Source organism: Parasteatoda tepidariorum, chromosome 2 (genome assembly GCF_982258835.1).
Source record: "Parasteatoda tepidariorum strain Cologne lab strain chromosome 2, Ptep-v5.0, whole genome shotgun sequence".
NCBI lineage: Eukaryota > Metazoa > Arthropoda > Arachnida > Araneae > Theridiidae > Parasteatoda > Parasteatoda tepidariorum.
In genome coordinates, this window is record NC_141756.1 from 36,120,502 (window position 1) to 36,140,729 (window position 20,228).

General features: G+C 31.8%; 1 protein-coding gene across 1 annotated transcript; it reads right to left on the minus strand.

Moving 5' to 3' along the window:
• Positions 1-3,966: 3,966 nt before the first annotated feature.
• Positions 3,967-19,524, minus strand: LOC147815179 (L-xylulose reductase-like). The gene is made up of 7 exons (XM_087157211.1): positions 19,345-19,524; positions 18,184-18,281; positions 15,965-16,119; positions 15,425-15,467; positions 8,647-8,811; positions 7,237-7,357; positions 3,967-4,133 (listed from the first exon to the last, which is right to left on the minus strand). The coding sequence occupies exons 1-7, from the start codon at positions 19,394-19,396 to the stop codon at positions 4,027-4,029; spliced, it is 741 nt and encodes a 246-aa protein (XP_087013337.1). The 5' UTR covers positions 19,397-19,524; the 3' UTR covers positions 3,967-4,026.
• Positions 19,525-20,228: the final 704 nt, after the last annotated feature.

Here is a 20,228-nt window from a genome sequence, read left to right on the forward strand (position 1 = left end):
CAAAAAAAAGTTGTCATTTTGATGTTCGTAATCTCTCCAATTTTGCATCCAATTATTCCTTACACTTTTGACAAATTTCTTTTCGTGATAAAAAGGGATAATTTTTCTGCTATTTTCTGTACACATTTTAACATAAAAGAAAATTCCCTACCGACAAGTTTACTAGTAACTTTCTTAATCGATTGTACATCATGTTTTAGCGACGTCCAAATCTGTGTCGTTACAATATTTTTATTTATTCTCTATTGCAGCATGCTTCTCGAAAAAGGTACTCAAGACAATCATGTAATGTTTCTAGGGTTTCATGTAAACTCGTGGGGGCATTTAAAGCATCTTGTAAAGTCGGTAGAAATGCTGGAAGATTATATGTCACTTTCTATTCTTTGGTTGATATGTAAATCAACTTTGAGTCTTTTCAACCTAACTGCTTTATTGCTTTCACCTCGCGGTCTGTCATACAATAAAACTGGATACACAATTTTAAACATTCAAATAAAATTTTTAATTTTTGTGCTCATATTAATGGGTGATTTTGCTCAGAGAAAATGCATTAAAAGCATTGAAGAATTTTTTTCAAATCCTGCTTATTTCGATCGGTATGGTTTAAACTATGTCGTGTATCATAAAATGAAGAATTCCTGTGTTTTGACTGCTTGGAAGATGTTTACCATAGACAGAGGTTTGTTAATTTCGGCATTAACAGCAATTATTTCTTATGGTGTTATCATATATCAGTTTAAAACATGACATATTTTAAAGAATTTTATCTTGATTATTACTTTTTTATCATATTTGAAATTATTTTCATTATTAGGCACTTATTTTATCATCTTTGAGACTTCAAATCACTACTACTTGAAACTTTACTTCGCAACTTACGTCTTTTCAAAATATTTCTAAATTATGACTTTTTCATTTAGAAGAAATAGTTTCATAAATGTAAAAATTATAGGGTTTTTTCTCTATTTTTTACATTTTGTCAAAAATGCAAAACTATACTGTTGCCGCGCCAAACCAAGTAGGTTTGCCACCGACCGTAATACTTTCCAGCCATGTCTCTCGCAACATCCAAGCCACTCGCCACCTAAGCCACTCGCAACATCTACAAGTGAATAAAAAATGAAAATAATAGGTTTGATGCGGGAAGTCGGGTGGTGAGGACGTAAGAAGACCCCATTCCTTAGTCCCATATCTATTTCATACGTACTATTGAGTACGACCTCTCATTGCAAAGATCCGTTATAACGACTGAAGCATTAAATCCCGTTAACTATTCTACCAATGCAACGTCATTTTAATGTCATTGGAATGCCCGCACTGAAACGTTCATCCCGATATAGCGACCGAAATTTAGTCAATTAATTTAGAAAAAGTTGCAAAGAAATTATTCATTATTTCCTTCTTTTTCTACACAAGAATTTTAAACACCTTGAGTGTCCATTGAATGAAAGAAGAATGACATGTCCACCTAAGTTTTTGCTTAAATTCTAGGTCGTCATAAATTATGTTCGTTTATAATCTGTGTAACTTTTTTTCAAAAGATATAATAAATCTGTTAATCAGACTTTTCGGGTTTGAAAATACCGTTCACAAATTTTGTAAAATATTTAGATGATTTATTTTCGATTTAAAACAAGTGATTTTCGTAGTTATTTTGACGAATATTTTTTATCAAACATGGCTTCCCAAACAAGTATATTATTCCTAAATCATGTAAAAAGAGCACTACTTATTAATAAAGAAAGTAAGAGGCGTTATTACTCATTTTTTTGTTACTTACTGATTTCTTACTAAAGTAAAAAATATTGCTTTATTGAAATTAGTAAATTATGCTTTTTGCTTCGAGTTAATAATTTTATATTTTTATAACAGTAGTTGAACAGCCGACCCAATTTTTGGGTTTACGACTGCCAAAGTTAAACTACGTAGCCTTGTTATTTTGAGCCAACATGGAAGACAATGGTACTCCTTGATCAAGTATTGGGAGAAATTTGCCTTCGTGAAGGACGTTTTGATGGAACTAACTTGAATTTGCGTGATATCGAGAGGTAGACCACGAGAAACTCTCACAATTAATCTGACGGCAATGGGTCTCTAACCCATGATCTGTCTACCACTGATAATATTTTACTTTAGCATTGTAATCGGTGCATGCCGGATGCGGAATTCGTATCGACCAGTCGTCGATGAGATTCGAACCAGGTTCACCTCATTGGAAGGCGAATGTTCTATTTCCTGAGTCATCGCGTCTCTCGAGTTAATATTTTATGTCATAACCGTCGTTGAACAGCCTACCCAATTATGGGTTTACGACTACTATTGTTCAACTCCGTAGCCTTGTAATTTTGAACCAATTCAGAAGACAAGGAAACTTCTGGATAAGTACCCTTAGAGGTATGATTTGTTATGGGAACATGGAGGACTTTGAGACTCGACAGAGTTAACGTGCATCAGTCGCTATTTACTACACACTTCGGCCGACGAGGATCGAACCCATGCCCTCTTGGACATGGGCCCAGTGCCTTACCAAGCAGGCTAACCCGGCCCCAAGTTAACATTTACGGTATTTGTGGGTGTTTTGTGTACTCACGAAATAACGACCTCATATTTTACGTTCGTCTTCACTCGTACCACAAAGATCGTTAAATCGATCACCGACTGTATTATAGCAGTGTAAATATAATCACGCGTTATCAATATCAACAGATGAGAAATAGTTAAAACTTAGAAAATAAAGAAACTAGAGGAGCTAAACAGTTTTACGTATCTTGGAAGTATAATTAACAACAAAAGATGAACTGACGAAGATATGCTAAATAGATTAAACAAAGCCCGACGCAGTTATATCCACAATAAATTCTGCAAAGCAAAAACATAACTAATTAACGAAAATTTGATTTTCAATACTAATGTTAAATCTGTCCTACTTCATGGATCTGAGACTTGACTCTGCAGTAGCAGATTGAGAAGAATCTTACGTATTAAGAGGTTTTATAAAATTTGCAACGCTGATATCTTTAGAAAATCAAGACAGAAACCAATTAACAGAAACCACAAATTAAAATATGTAAACGGAAATGGATTAGTCACGTCTTTTGAAAACTTGAAATATTTAAAGTAAAACAAGTTCTTGATTGGAGTCCTCAAGGGAAGGAAAAGAGAGGGAGACATTTAAATTACTTGGCGCAAGGTGAATTGAAATTGGGTTAAGTGAATTGAAAACAATAGGTAAGTCATGAAGAGAGGTAAAATATCTGAACACAAATAGACTAAGATGGAGAGCTATGATAAAAGCCCTATGCTCCAATTCGAGGCGAAAAGAAATATGTTTATGAGGCAACATAATCATTTTCGTTTGTAAATAAAAGGTTGATTGATTAAATGTTTCCAATGGACATTTTTTTACAATTACCACACCCTAAATTTTATGCCTCAAATCGAGCATACAACACATATTTTTTTCTCCATAGAACATTACTTATTTTTAAACTAATAGTCCTATTGACTTGATCTCATTCATTGATCAAGATCATATTGAGTTTGATCTCATTCATTTCAGTAAAAAATAATAACAAACATTTGTAACAATACTTCAATTATCTATTTAGCAATGGTTAAGTCTTAATCCATCCCAGAACTTACTATACATTAAATCCTAGTTTGGAAAAATTCTTATGTGACTGAAAGCGTTGGATACCATATAATATGAATAATATAAAAATGCTTATTAAACAATAAAAAAATCAATTTTTGCATTGCAAAAATTTTTTTCTAACTCAAAATTTGTAGAGCTATGTTATCAGAAAAAGAAAAAAAAAGATATTATTAAAATTAAAAATGCAGGACAAATTTTTTAATCACACGCATTTCAGATGGATTGACATCGTATAACAAGATCACTTAAAATTTACTACTTTATTAAGTCTGAAAATACTTGCGCAACTGCGGAAAAATAACAATAAAACATTTTTGAAAAATGTATATGATGTTTTATTTTAGAGAAAATAAATGTTTCGTTTTTATATTTCAATAACAGTTTGTGAGTCCTCCATCAATTGGCAGGATAACGCCCGTAATCATTGATGCTTTTTCACTTAACAAGAATAAAATAGGATCCACAACATCTTCTATTTCTAAAAACAAACATAAAAATAATGCATTGATTTTAATAATTGTCTCCTTAATACCGATTAAGTACACATAAACATACAACTAAACACACACACAGATATATATATATATATATATATATATATATATATATATATATATATATATAGATAGATAGATAGATAGATATATTCATATTCTCGAGAATTTTAGTTGCGTTGGTCATTTATCATGAAGGAGAATAATAAAGGGGGCAGTAAGTTTCTTACACTGTAAAATATTCGGGATCAAATTACCGAAAAAATTAACTGTCACTCAGGGTGCCAATACTTTTTACCGTAAAATCTATTTCTGCCAGAACATGTTACGGAACAAAACCACTTGCACTGACTATTGGTTGCACTGACAGAGCATCCAAAAGTACATTAACAAACTTCTAATAAGGCCAACTGGTTGATTTTAAGACAGATAGGTTATATTGACTTATAAAACTAATGTGAAATTTTTCAATTATCTAATCAAAGTCCTCACAAAATCGAGTCATTTCATAGACATCCTCCGTCTTACACTGGACTACGAAAGGGGAAAATACCAAGCGCAATGTTTTATTCACTAGATTGTTGTGAATCTTATATCATGTATCGTCTTTCTGAAATTGATCTCGAGAAATCGCTGTGAAGGGGATTCCTTACAACTGTTGTAGAATAGTGTTGAAGAATAGTTGCAGAATAGTGTCGTTATGTACTAGATAAATTCATAATCAAAAATGAATCCAATCTACAGAAACAAAAGACAAAGAAGTAAATTAACAATTAAAACATTAAATCAAAATGGAAAAGTGCCAAAAGCAGCTAAAACCAAATTTGTTTTATTTTAATTTAGATATTCAAACATTTAAAGCAGGAAAAAGTAAAAAAATGTGATAAAATAAAAGATATGTGTGTTTGTAAGACAGCACTTCTTCAGGGGACACACTACCTACAAACACACTGGGGCCTTTTTGTTGTCAGCGGAAAGATCAAAACTGACAATGCCCATAATGAATAGACATATACGAGAAAATCATAACCAGAATTGAAAATCACAGAAAAATAATGATCTTATCTTGAATAATGAATATTATAATGAATCTTATTTGTCTATCCATTATGGGGCCTCGGGACACTGTCAGTTTTGGTTTTTCCACTGACAACAGAAAGGCTCCTGTGTGTTTGCAGGCAGTGTGTCCCCTGAAGAAGTGCTCTCTTACAAACACACATATCTTTTATTTTATCACATTTTTTTACTTTTTCCTGCTTTAAATGTTTGAATATCTAAATTAAAATGCTAGATAAATTGTCACAATTACTTTGAACTCTGGAGAAAAATAAAATATTGCGTATGAATTGGCTAATAAGCTTCCAGAAGAAATATAGAAAATTTCCTAAGTATAAATCTGCTTATGTTATGTTTATAAGGTAATGTGTGAACAGGCTTGATATTCTAGAAAGTTTGTTATTGTGATTTGTATTTAAATTTACACGTGCTTTTTACCATTTATAAGACTTTTCTGTTGTTAATTATTCTAAGAGGTCGTGAGCCGTAAATAAATTTGAGAAAATCAATATCACAATGACATGTGAAAGGTTTGCCATGTTTTGTATATAATCCCTTATTTAGCTGCACTTCTGTAAAATAATATTGTTATTGTTTGGGTATCATCGTCGCTTGGTCGTGGAACCTTCTGAATTCGTTTGCTGTTTGTTTCATTGAAAATTTCATCGAAAGAAGTCATTATATCTATTTGCCACTACATTCTAAACTCTACATGTATAATAATATTGCAGGGCGATGTGATTTTTCAAACTTAGACGTAAAATTAAATCGAGAGTTGTAACCCGGATATTTTCAGACTAATTTTAACCCTTAGCGTCACCTGTGTTTAGTTTTATACTGTTATCCTTCTCTTGAACTCCTTCTCCCTAGATGACTTTGCACTCTTCATCTCACTACATGGCAGACGACTTTTCCCCAATAATTTTTGGCAAAATTTTTTTGACACATCAGACAATTAAAATGTAAAATAGCGAAATTTTTCTCTAACTGACATGGTCATTAAATCTTGAACAATTACAATTACCAGAATTTCAGTAGCTGATGAACACTTTATAAACACTTCTTTATTTATACGGCAGTTAAGGAGTATCTATAACTCATGACTGTTTATTAAATAAAAATTATCTTAACTGGCGTAGGGAAAAGGCTAGATTTGTGGATACCATGGTAAGAGAAAGCGCATAACTTTGAAAAGCCCATTCTATTTATAAAGACTACAATGTCGGGTAAATTCGCAATCGCACCACTCGAGTGTGCCATCTGGAGGGTAAACCGGTTCCATGTTTAGAGCCGCCCTTTTTCCCCCTCCCAGCGGGTCACCGAAGTCAAGCATCACTGGCTGCGGTCAGTGTGCGGGTGCGTGACCTACTTGGATCAGTCTGCGTAGGGACCGAGGGTGTGCGGTATTGGTCCTCGTTAAACTGTGCTACCGTAAAGTGCTCGACTTCGCGTGCAGGTCGTTGGGGTACCGAAGCAGGGGTGCCATCCCCGAGGATCAAAAGGCTGTGGATCAAAAGAGGCATGCAGAGGATCAAAATTGTGATGACATGTCTTCGGATCATCCTCAGGGATGTTTCCCAGACCGTCGCCAATAGCCCATTGTGTAGCTCTAGTGTGACGTAAATGAACTACAACAACAACAACCTTCTTCCCCCTCCTCCTCTGCAAAGATGGAGGGAAACGTATAACACTGTTTCCCTTTTTCATATTATTTTTCGCATTTAGATTATCAAAAATATGTTTTTAATTTCAATGTTTAATACAGTGTTTAGTTTCATAAAGCTGCATAGCTTGAATTTTTTTAATCGATTTGAAAATCAAGACAGAAACTGTCGCACTTTGTCCTCCTATGACTATCCACACGCTAATATTGAAAGCATGCTTAGTATCACAATGGATACAAAGCTCAACTATGCACCACCTGTAGCCCATTTCGATTGACAATAAGAAATGGAGCGTCATTTTACCGAGCTGGCATTGATTTTACCGAGCTTATACACTAGGTATGTCACACCTCTTTCAATAACTTACCTCCAAATTTTCTCAAAGGTGTTCGTTCCCTGAATTCCTTTCCCACTTCATTACTAGGATCAAAATACTCTTCGGCCATTTTAGTGCGGATAAAAGTGGGATTGACTGAATTCACTCGAATCTAAAATTTTAAACAAGCAAAATTTTTAATAATTATAAATATAAATAGCTTTCATCATTTGAGAAAATTATGGATGATAATTATTCAAATTTTAGTTTTAAAATTGTTATTTAAAATACTTTAGGTATTCTTTAATATTGAAAATTACTATCGGACACGCTTATAACGCGCACGAAGAGACCGCAATGTTTGCTCGTTACAACCGAGTGCTTGTAAAAAACTGGTTTGGGGAAAAATCATAAAAGTTCAAGCACACTTGCTTAATTAGAAATGCTGTACTTAATTTTTTTTTATCTCTGTACAATAAAAAGAAGATAGTTATTTTGATATGAACTGCTTTACTGCATATTCATTCTTGTTGTTGTAGTAATTTTCGTATAAGACTCATGTTTGAAAAAAAATAATCGACATTGAAAAAATAATACGTTAACCCAAAAAATATCCAAAGGAAGAAAAAAAAATTTAGCTAAAGTCGGAATTAATTAAAAGTTTCACGAATCAAAAAAATATTGCGCGCCAAAACCGGAATAAACTTGTTAAAGGCGATCGAGCTATGCTTCAATAAACTTAGCATTGTACCAACCACGTGTTTCCGATTTGTTCAATAAATCCGAGTACTCGTTAAGTTGGAGCTCATTATAAGTGAGTTTAATTGCAATTTAATTAAAAGAAATTTTTAAAATATATATATTTCTTATCAGTGAGTGTATAAAAATATTAATAACTTCGTTAAAATTTTTCTTTTTTTTCTCAGTGTAATGAAAATTTTTTGTCAGCATTTTATCACCTAAACTAAACTCAGTGGCGCTACAGTCAATAGAGGGGCAAAGCCTACTGTGCTCATCTCAGTTTTATCGACCTTATTTCGCAAGGGTGCAAGAGCAAATGTTCCGGTTGGGCAGTCAGCCCAACGCGGAACCCCTAGTGTTTAGTTCCCAAACATTATTGGTACTCATTTTATCAACCCGCTGAAGGGATGAAAGGTTGCGTCATTCCAACCTAGGATCGAACCTAAGACCTGTAGCATGACAGCTCAAAGCGCTACCACTCTGCCACTGGGTGATGCATTTTATCAACAGTTTCCATGAATTTCGATGATCATAGCAACGGGAAAGAGTTTAGTTCTCTTCTAATTATATAAAATGAATCACTGAGAATTTATTAGGCTTATTTTGAGCTAAGTCATAATCTATTACTTTTATTGAACATTTAGAAAAAGAAAAACTTCTTGAAAATTTCATTTACTTATGGTTACTAAATTAAGGCTAAAAATATTTAATAAATATTACTTGATGGGGTCCAAATTGTGCCGTCATACATCTAGTTAGTTGATTAACTGCAGCTTTGCTTGTAGCATACACTGCACTTGTAGGAGCTCCTAATATACCATCAACGCTTGAAACGTTAACAATTGATCCTCCTTTTCTTCTCTTTCTCATCTGATTAGCAATCATCTGCAATAATGCATTCATGAAAATTATCATTGTATTTATTTATTTATTATTGGGAATAAAATTAAAAATGAGGCACTTGTGGAGCTAGGGTTCTAACAAAAAAGCGGAAGCTTGGGATCGCTTAGAATGGTCTATATTTTTTGATAAATTTTACAAACAATTGACATAGTTTTTAACTATTTGAGTGCTTTTGTGTAACTATTGAAATAAATAAGGTGTTTTCTAACTAGTACTATTATAAGGCTTGAATGGAACTTTGCTATGAAGTGTTGTGAAGTTTCTCTTTTTTCTTTCTAATGTCTTGTTACATAGGGCTAGCTGGAATTTCAACCCATCGAGATCATACAGCCCAATGTCACACAAGGAACAGTTGGCAGAAAAAAATTACAACAAGCTCACACAATATATAAATTAATTAATTAACAAAATAAATATAAGTAAACATAAACCTGATAGGATTAAACAAAGGAAAAATGAAGGGTTTTCATGAAAAAGGACGGTTAGTGTTCGATAGATAATAGTAGTTTATAAAAGTTCTAGCTATCCGATGTCAGGTGTAGAAATGGGTGTAAGTAAAAAAATTCCTTTCTCTCATAAAGTGAAATATTTGTCCTATCAACTAGAATTGGTTTCGTTCAATTCAGCGTTAAAAACATATTGGAAACAATCCCACATTTCTTTAGTTGGCAATATTTAAATTTGTCTCTCTTTTACTGTCTAGTTCTCATCCTCATTCTCTTCTTAATCAGAGATCTGCACTTGCTTTTTCTTCGTTTTTTGTTTTACAATGTATAAAGAAAGTAGGATACAATTCATAATATTTTTTAATAAAACTGCAGGCAATATATACACTACCCTTTAAAAGTTAAGCCACTACTTGATTTTTTAATTGACTAAAGAATAAAGTATATCGATGCACGCAAATTGCAAGGAATGCGCACTAAGCACTTCATTTTTGATTGTCACATAGAAAATTGCATAAATACAAACACAATCATAATTTAAAAAAAAAAAGAATCTAGGCAGAAAAGTCCCCCCAGGAAGAAAACAACTATACATCCCACTCTTACAAGAAAATTTTCTGTGAAATAATTGGTTAATGTAATGTAATGCATTAATGAATGTGCCCCTTATTGCAATGCATGGGTGGTCCTTGCTAAGTTGGGGGCAAAAGAGGAGAGGCAAAAAGTAGATACAAAGTAACATTTTCAATGGATGTAATTACCATTGAGGATGATTTCAAGCTACAGCTTATCTGCCAATATAGAGCCAAACATCCCCCACCCAAAAAAAAAAACTAGATCCGGAGATCTACGTGACAAATTTCAGAAATTTCTCAGTAATCAGACCAGTAAAAATGACTCTTTTAAGTCGTAGGGGTCATGCGGTCATCCCCCTCTTCTGCCCATCAAACTTTTGCTTCGGTTATAGTTGGTCCCGCAGTGGACTGATCGTTAAGACACGGTTCCCAGCAGATCACCGAAGTCAAGCATCACTGGCTACGGTCAGTGTGCGGATGGGTGACCACTTGGATCAGTCTGCGTAGGGACCGAGGGTGTGCGGTTTGGGTCCTCGTTAAACTGTTCTACCGTAAAGTGCTCGGCTCCGAGTGCAGGTCGTCGGGCTACCGAAGTGGGGGTGCCATCCCCTCTGCAGAGGATTAAAATTGTGATGGCATGTCTTCGGATCATCCTCAGGGATGTTTCCCAGACCGTTCCCCACAGCCCATTGTGCAGCTCTAGTGTGAGGTAAATGAACTACAGCAACAACAGTTATAGTTGATTTTTCAAATAGTGAATAGTAGCTAAAAGATCCCTAACTTCTACTTCCGATTTTCCTACACGCGCGAGTAACTGTATAGATTACGTTTACGATGAACTTTCGGTTTATGCGCTAGTCAAATACAATGAAAATGTTCCATACCAAAGTATCAGTCAGAGATACACCATCTGCCATCCGATGTCAGATAAGAAATCAATCATTACAGAATGTAAGTTTGATTGTTTGAGAAAAGATCGTGATGGAAGGCCACACGACTCCCTGTCTTTACAAGATGTACTGTTACTGGTTTGTCTATAACCACAAAAAGTGTCTGTGTTTTTGGAGTGATTTTAATATTTTTTTATTATCCAGTTGGTTCTTACTACATTTCAAAGGACTAGGAAACAAAAGTCTCATCATGCCAAAGATTTCACGGAATATGAAGATACTCATAGGAGGGACTGGTCAGTCATATCTCTAGACCTGAATAAGAAAGTGAACTTTTAGGACTATCTTGGCTTACAAGCTACTTTGCTGAGTTCCTTTTCCTAGCAATTGTTGAAAAAGATGAAACAAAGGTTGTATATTCCATGCCTGACTTTCACTCCTCATTTAGTTCATTATTATATTTCCTCATTTTACTTTTGAAAATGATGGCAAAACGGGAATTTACATAAGCTTACATTTAGCAATTGAGAATGAACTACTTCTGAATTACTAATGAATTTAGTTCACAATTTCTTTACACTACTTGATTCTATGTTCATTCGCTTTCAATTTAGACACTGAAAATTAATTGTTTCTTAACTTTTGGAAGGCATGCGGAATTGCGAAACCTATTTTAATCGCTATAAATTATTGAACATTTTATAATTGTTTTCTATTAGAAGACTAGGCGAAAAATTTTGCATTTCAGAAGAGAGAATAGTTGAGACGGATGCGTTTTGTTGTAAATAAATCTGAAATCGTAATTTTTTTCTTTCTTTTTTTTTTGCTCAGCACAAATGTAACTCGTTAATTGCTAGATTAGCGTGTTTGTTAAATGGTAAGTACTCTTTGTTTCCATATGCTCTGCAGTTCAGGTTGATCTACAGATACTACGATATTTCTTCTGAAAATTACTGACAATAAAAGTTTCTCTCTCCCTATGTGTGGTAAAATTTACAAAAGAAAAAAGGAATTATTTTTTCATAATAAATCTCTTACAGGCTATCATTGTTAATATTCCATACACTCCGAGACTATCGCGTCTCAAACAAAGAACAAAGAAGCCACCAATATATATATATATATATATATATATATATATATATATATATATATATATATATATATATATATATATATATATATATATATATATATATATATATATATATATAAATGTCTGTCTATGTATGTGTTCATTAAAGACCATATTGTGTCCATCCGATCGAAAGCAAAATAAAATTTCACGTACAGATAGCTCGAAGCACGAGGAAGGTTACTGTCAACATTAGAACATTCTATGACAAACCGTTTGAGCGGGATGAGAGAAAGACGAAATGGAATTTTCTGATTATTTAACCATTAGCCTTTGTTTTAAATTTAGCTACATAGAATTCAATTTGTTAAATGTTATTAAGATGTCATCATAATATTTGCTTGCTTAGAAAAAAGTTTATTGCACGTACTTCAATATTTAATTATTTTCTGTTCGCTATGCCGGATAAACTCAATGAAAAACATTAATGTGGTAGCATATGTGCACATTACGTCACCATAGTTATCTGATAAGATATGTTTATTTTGTTTTTAGTAATTCATTTAAAATGTGTTTCTATATAAGAAAATAATTTAAAATTAAAGGTAATCTAAATGGAAAAAAAGTAGTAGCGCATTCAAAAGCAAAACTAATGGAAAAAGTGGAATTAACTAGCTTTAGAGAAACGTAATAAATCGTCATACTATTATTGATGACAATGATGCTTAATTAATGTTGATAATATGTATTATTTAGAATAAAAAATATAACCTATCTACTTAAAAGTAAAGCTAGTGGTGAAAACATACTTTTTGGTTTTTGGGAACATTACTATTTGCCATATTATTATATATATCTATCATTAAATATTGATAATATGTATTAATTGTAATAAAAAAATAAGCTGCCTGATAAAAAGCAAAGTCATTGCAGAAAAGATTAATGGGAAATTCGTTTAGAGGAAACTGTAAAAAATCGTCATACGCAGATGACGCTTAATTAATTTTGGTAGTATGTACTACTACTGGTACTATGGTAATTGGGGCAGTTTTAATAAGAATTCTACAACGAGTTTTTCGTAGTTTCAGAAGATATTTGTGGACATTACATCACCAAAGTTATCTGATAACGTATGTTTATTTTGTTTATAGTAATTCGTTTAAAATGTGTTTCTATATAAGAAAATAATTTAAAAAAAGTAGCATATTCCAGAGCAAAATTAATGGAAAAGTGGTATTAACTCGCTTGAGAAATACGTGAAAAATCGCCATATTATTACTGACGACAATCATGCTTAATTATTGTTAATAATATGTATTAATTGAAGTAAAAAAATAACCTATCAACTTAAAAGCAAAGTTAGTGGGGAAAAGACACTTATTCGTTTTTGGGAGCATCATTACTTGCCATATTATTATACATATCAATCCTTTAATATTGGTAATACGCATTAATTGAGATATAAAAAATAGCTACCTGCTAAAAATCTAAGTTAGTGGTGAAAAGATTAATGGGAAATTCGTTTAGAGGAAACTGTAAAAAATCGCCATACACAGATGACGCTTAATTAATTTTGGTAGTATGTACTACTGGTACTATGGTAATTGGTGCAGTTTTAATAAGAATTCTACAACGAGTTTTCCGTAGTTTCAGAAGATATTTTTACAGTGGTATCAAAGATAGTGCATTTAATATAGTATATAGTGTATTAGGATTAGAAGAACTTCCTCCATCACTACTTATAAGTGTTTAAATTGTAAATATAGGTAAGATAAAAAAAAGTATCATGATCCAAATCCTTATCAAAGTCTTCTAAGAATTCTATTAGTTTTTAAAATTTCAGCTTTAGTTTACTCTCACTGATAAATGTATTTCGCACAAAACTCAAATGTTAAAGAATTATGCAATAAATATACTAATATCGATATAAAGTATTATAATTACATATTTGGTGATTATTCAAAACTGCACCAATACTTAGCTGTTTTAATATCGATACTGCTGAAATCAGTATCTTACTCTCTCTTGAAAGGGATATGTACCGGAAAAAATTACTTGATAGCTGTAAAATTTGATTTTCATGAGTTGGCCACGAGCAATATAATCCCGCCAGGTGATGCTGTTTATTTCTGTTCCGACGGGATGAACTGAAAAAACTGTGTTTTGCTTAATATAATAACGTAAAGCCACCGAGAAGGGAAGCAAATAATAAGAAATAAATGAAAATTAATTTATTTTAGCTCTAGCAATTGAAAATTTAAGTAGAGAAACCAAGTAAGGGACATTTTCAGAGAGACTATAATCAGGGTAAGAGGAAAAATGGAAGTCTAAGAACTATTTTATTACCGATATATTAAAAAAATTGAACTAAAAATTATAATTAATTTACCACTGCTTAATTTAAAAATAAAAATAATGCATACATATTAAAAATTTATGTGAATTAGTCACGTTAAGATCAAATTGAAAGCAAAAATAATTTTGTTACATTAAATATACCAATATTGATGCAATTACTTTGTTATTTTCACTGATTCGTAAATATCCCTAAAATGTCACTTGCCTTATTTTTCCACCCTGTACGTAGAATAGGTATTCAGATAATAGTATATAAATTTCTTACGTTATAAGTTTTATTTCGTGTGTTATCTTTTGTATAAATTTTCATAGTATCAAAATTTTTCTTATGTACTATAGAAATTTAATTTTTACAGCTTCGGCATATTTTCGAAACTAATAGAAAAACCGGCAATAAAATGATTAAAAATAAAATAAATAAAAAACTTATTGCTTATTATGATGTATATAATGTTTGACAACAAGATTTATATTTTTTATGTTAATTTTTTTCCAATGGCAGGCACTGAATTTTTTAATCTTTACCTATGAAGATGCCAGAATTGTTACTCATTTAGCGTTACCCAGTGGGCACCTGTGAACCAAAGTCACGGAGACGAGCAACATTGCCCACGCCACACTGCTACATACCCGTTTATAGGGTGGGCCACATTCACACATCACATACACACAACAGAGGACAGCACAAAGAGAGAGAGAGAAACATCCATGCCCAGAGCGGGATTCGAACCCGCAGCCAATTGCTTCGCAGTCAGGTGCGCTAACCGCTCGGCCACCTGGCCGACTTTCATATTATTATTTATTATATTTATACAGCAGGATTATTATTATTTTTACAAACTCTCGAAACTTTAGATTATTATTAATTTCTAAACTTGATTATAAACTTGATTACAATATGTAAGTTTCAAGGAAAAAAAATGGAAATATTATTCTTCAGCATGTGGGAAGACTTCGTCAACCCGCCAACAATGAATGATAAATTATCATTAGAAACAAATTATCCATTATAATCCACTATATTATAAGAATTAATATACACATTATCTATCCATAATAAAAATTAAACTAATCTATCTAATTATTATCTACATCACTGAAGAAACATATTTTAGAAACATCATTTGATATTTTATTTTACTCTGAAATAATATTAAGCACTGTTGTTCATTTAGGAAGAATACTGAAAATAATTAAATGACCATTTTTAACAAAAAGAAAATTTTAAAATGTAACTTTTACAAAACTCACCATGCCAATGTTGATTACAGATTTTATATTGATGTTGTAGCATCTAAAAATAAAATGCTTCAAGTTAACACTTATTTTATTATTACCAAAAAAAGTCAACAAAATAATATTAAGGTCAAAAACTGTAAATAAATGCAACTAACACTCGATATGCATTGCAATATGTTCTTGCAAATGTAAAAAAAATTCCAATATGTCAGCTACTATGATTTAATGTATTTAATACAAAATAGCTTGTTGTGAAAAAGTTCTAAAAAAATTTTAAAAAAAGTTAAATTAATTTCTAAAAAATAAATGAAATAATGCCGCAACCCAGTTTAGGGCAAAAATGGAAATGCAAAATAATATAGATGCTTTGTTATGAAATTGAGTTTTTTGTGCTAATCATAATAAAATTGTGCCAATCAAAAAAATTTCTGGAACTTAATACTGAGAACTTAATTAGTTAAGAAAATTTTATCTAACGTATATATTGTTGAAAACATTAAAGTCTGACATTGTTTGCTTCAATTTTAAATTAAAAATAAATAATATAATGACCCATCTACATCTGCTTCAGATAGATTGTCATTAATTTCTGGGCCAATCACACCAGCATTATTGACCAATAAATCCACGTCTCCAACATCTTGTAAAGCAGTTCTTGTTGCTTCCCAGTTTCCAACATCCAGACATATTGTTTTAATATTGGGAATCTAAAACCAAAAAAGAAATTATCATTAATATTTGAAAAATAAAACAAAAACATATTTCTCATACAATATCTGTATTAAAATTAACAGCAACAAATAACTCCAAGTACTGAACCACATGCAACTACAGGTTAGAGTTTGTTTCGTAATTTATCTGGTCAAAGTAGAGCTGAGCCATGATGATCTTGCCCGAAGATCCTCATTCACTTATCTGTTACATTATCTTTATTTATGAAACCGCAGGTTAGAGTTTGTTTCGTAATTTATCGGGTTTAAAGTAGGATTGAGTAATGATGATCTTGCCCGACGATCCTGATTCACTTATTTGTTACGTTATTTTCGTTTATAAAATTGTTTTATAGATGGATTTTCGGTTGTACAATGGAAGATTTCATTAGTACGAACTTTTAAAATATGCCTTAAACAAATATATTTTAGCATAATATTAAATACCAATATAATGCTATTGTTCAAAGTAAAAATATGTAAATGCTAGACTTTTGAATTTCGAGTCTTAAGTAAAAGTTACTATCATAAAATCTCAACAGAAAAAAAAATAGTGCGTGGAGTCCCTCCGCGCGGAAGACGTTAAACTTCGCAACCTGCGACGTTAATTGTAGAAGAATCAGCAGTCGTAGAAGGATCACTAGTTCTATTCAACGACTCTTTTTCCTGCTCCGCTCGCTTCCGTGCTCTGTAATCACGGTAATATTTTGCATTTTTCTCTCGTGGACCTCTTGAGCCAGTGAAAGTGCTTGTGGTTGCCTCATCGTCTCGCCCTGTAAAATGTATTTGCATTAATAATGTATGTGAATGCGTCATAATGTAATTTCAGAAGAGAAAACCTAACAATGAATTGATATTCACAAGAGACGTAAATTGACATAACCTTAAATCCGTCGCATTGTCCGTGGGATTGTTTTCACTCATTTTTTACAATTGTTATCCACTAAATTTGAAAATAAAAAATACTACCCTATTAAATTATATGTGTATCAAAACAAACTAAAAAAATATTTATAGAAAAACAATACTTCTATTATTTTTATGCTAGTGAGAACCAAAACAATATGGAAATGGATGAGGGAAAACTGGATTCTACCACGTGATTTCCCGGCCAATAAAAATGTAGTGTTAAACGTTTAACGCAACCTTGTTGGAAGTCGCATAAGAAGTATAACTTCAAAAAATGGAAGCAAATATTCATGTACATCTATTTCCTACTAGGTAGTCCTGATCAATAGCTGAAAGAGACTTGCAATGCACCATTGGAATGCTAGTTCTCAAAAGGGGATCAATTTAAACTTTTCATTGGAGCAAGTTTTTCATTGAAGTAAAGTTTTCGTCAAATTATTCCATAAAAACAAAATTTTATCTTGGAGTTGATCCATCAATGTGGATGATTCTCTATGACCATTGATTTAGATAATATTTTATGAGCCATGGATTTTGTTTCGGTTATTCTGAAATAGTTATTTAAGCCATTGGCGAAATCGAGCTAATGTGCACTATGTCCCTATCTAATAACAGAAAAACCGGTTTTGCTATACGGAGAAGACTGCATGCTAAAATGCGATTTCTTACTTGCAGAACCATCAGTGGGTTAAGTTATTTAAAAACTTTTTTTTATATCAACCACTGCCTATTTGTTGTGTTCTTTCAAAAACTAATTTAATATAAATACAGTCTTTCAAAGCTATTTTTCATTTAAGTTGTTGATCCGAGTGAGCCATACTTAGTTTGAAATATGTGAAAGGAAATAGTAACAAATGAATGTTTTTTCTTTTACATTAAAATCTATGCATCGTAATTATTTTCTACAGTATACTGTATATGACTGTTTAACTCTTATTCAAATGGGTATTCCAGTTCTCTTGGTCGAATTAGTTTCAAAGTCATCGATAAATGAAAGTTAATTGTACATGTAACATCATTTTAGTTGCGGAAAATAATTCCAATTTTTTTTTAAAAGTAATTTTTACCGTTGAAACTTTTAGTTTTATATTATTATTCTAAAGCAAGAAATATTTTTAAAAAAAGTCATTTATATATTTAATGTTGACTTACTATTTTTGATAGCTCATCTAGATCAGCCGCTGTTCTACTGACAGCAATAACTTGAGCTCCCAATTCAGCTAACTTTAATGTGACGCCTCTTCCAATTCCTAATTTGTTAAAAATAAACAGTGCGATTGTGAGCTTTTATGCTATAAATATTATCAACATTTTACATTTTCTTAAATAAAACTAAAAATTTTGAAATGAATGCTTTTTTTTAAAATTTGAGATAAAGTGCAAAAACCCAATATTGAGTTACATCTTCCATAACCTGACGTTCTTAGTGTGAAAACTTTAAATCTAGTGTTATAGAACAGATACAGCATATTAACAACAGATAACAGCTACGTGTGTGAAAGTAAGCATACTTTTTTCGATTATATACGAGTTTAATAATTATATGGTAAGAAATGGATATTCAAAAGTCATGAGAGTTTCTTCGTTTTCTTTTCTATGCTTGAAGATGCTAGTTTTATCAAAAGAATTTTGCCCAATGTAACATAATTGTAATATTGATTAACAGAATTTTCCCCGGAGGTGGTTTGAAGCTCACCCTGCTTCAGACCGATGGGCATGAACTTGTCTCGGAAGTAAAGGCGGCCTGTGCGTGGTGCTGACCCCATTGCCATAATAATGACGTTGGTCACAAAATCTACAAGCCTTGAATTCTATGACCCCCTAGCTATCAACGGGCTGTTTCTGTATAGCTTTACTTTTTAATTGTAAGAGACATGCTCCATAAAAATAAAGGATGAGAGCATGAGTTCCCTGCTGTTAACAAAATCAGCGAATTCTGCTTGACATCCTGCAATAATAACTGTACCATCTCAACATACAGTTAAAAAGAAATTTAAATTAGATAAAGCATTATATAGAAATCGTAGACTGCACTGAGAAAGCGAATTAAAAATTAGGTAGCTGTTTATCAAACATTTGAGAGTTTACATTTTGTTGAAAACTACCTAATTTTGTGACAAAATAGCTGCAAAGTTCCGCTCAAGGATTGATGAATCGTCAAAAACAAGAACTTTATTTCTAACAGTGTAGTTGTCGTATATAATCATTGCAATTCAAAATAAATTACAATTTCACTTTTAATTACAAAGAAAGAAAATTCAGATTAAATTACAATTTATTCAGACATTATTAAACAGTTGAAAATGTGCTTACCTTTACCAGCTCCAGTTACTAATGCTCGTTTCCCATCAAATCTAATATTCATTTTTTAGAGTTTATTTCTCTGAAATCAGGTTTCAGATTCTTGTAAAACCTATTCTACTGCTTTCTGTGGAAAGAGTACTAGAAATATTACTTATCTAATCGATCACTGTTGAAAGATGAGGACGAATTAATTGAAATAAAATAAGGAAACAGAATGACCTTCTATACAAAGCAAAAAAAAAAGATATAAAATAAAACAAATGAACAAATATATAAAAAAGAGAAATAGAATAACCTTCAATGAGAATAATTAAATAAGCAGTCTAATCTCGAGCAAATGTCAATTCAAAAATCATCATGTCAGTTCTGTCACATTGCTTATTTTTTATCAAGGAGTTAAGAAAGGATCAGATTTCATACGTACAAATGTATGAAAAGTTACCAAAACTATTTTTCATGAAATATTAGCCTTAACTAGTGCTTCATTTTTAATTACCGTCATATTTAAGACTTACTTTCGACGGTTTTCAAATTTAAACAGCTGCTAATTTTAGAGCATTTACTCTGGATATTAATTGTTTTAAAACTTGTATCAACATTTTACTTTAAGATGAATGAAAAGTTTTTGAATCACGTATGTTAAAGGAAAAAAATATTGTGGTTTAGGCTAGCCAACAATATGGCGGTATGGTTTAAAATTCATTATTTGGCTAACTAAATTAAGTTTTTTAAGTTAAAATTTAAATAAGTGTAAGGTAAAACATTTATTTGTTGAGAAAGTTTGTTCTCTCGCGTTTTTATTTCAAAACGTTTAGATCCTAAGTAATTTATGTAATTATGTAAGTTTGTCATTCTAATTTATGTGATGATATTAAAGATTTCAAATAATTGGA

What these genes read in the sequence shown, in the direction of transcription:
- LOC147815179 (XM_087157211.1), bottom strand. Translation starts at nt 19,396, where the DNA reads ATGAATATTAGATTTGATGGGAAACGAGCATTAGTAACTGGAGCTGGT. An exon ending in CTGTAATCAACATTGGCATG is followed by an intron (nt 8,812 to 15,424) that starts GTGAGTTTTGTA and finishes GCATTATTGCAG; the next exon opens with ATGATTGCTAATCAGATGAG. An exon ending in ACCTTTGAGAAAATTTGGAG is followed by an intron (nt 4,134 to 7,236) that starts GTAAGTTATTGA and finishes GTTTGTTTTTAG; the next exon opens with AAATAGAAGATGTTGTGGAT.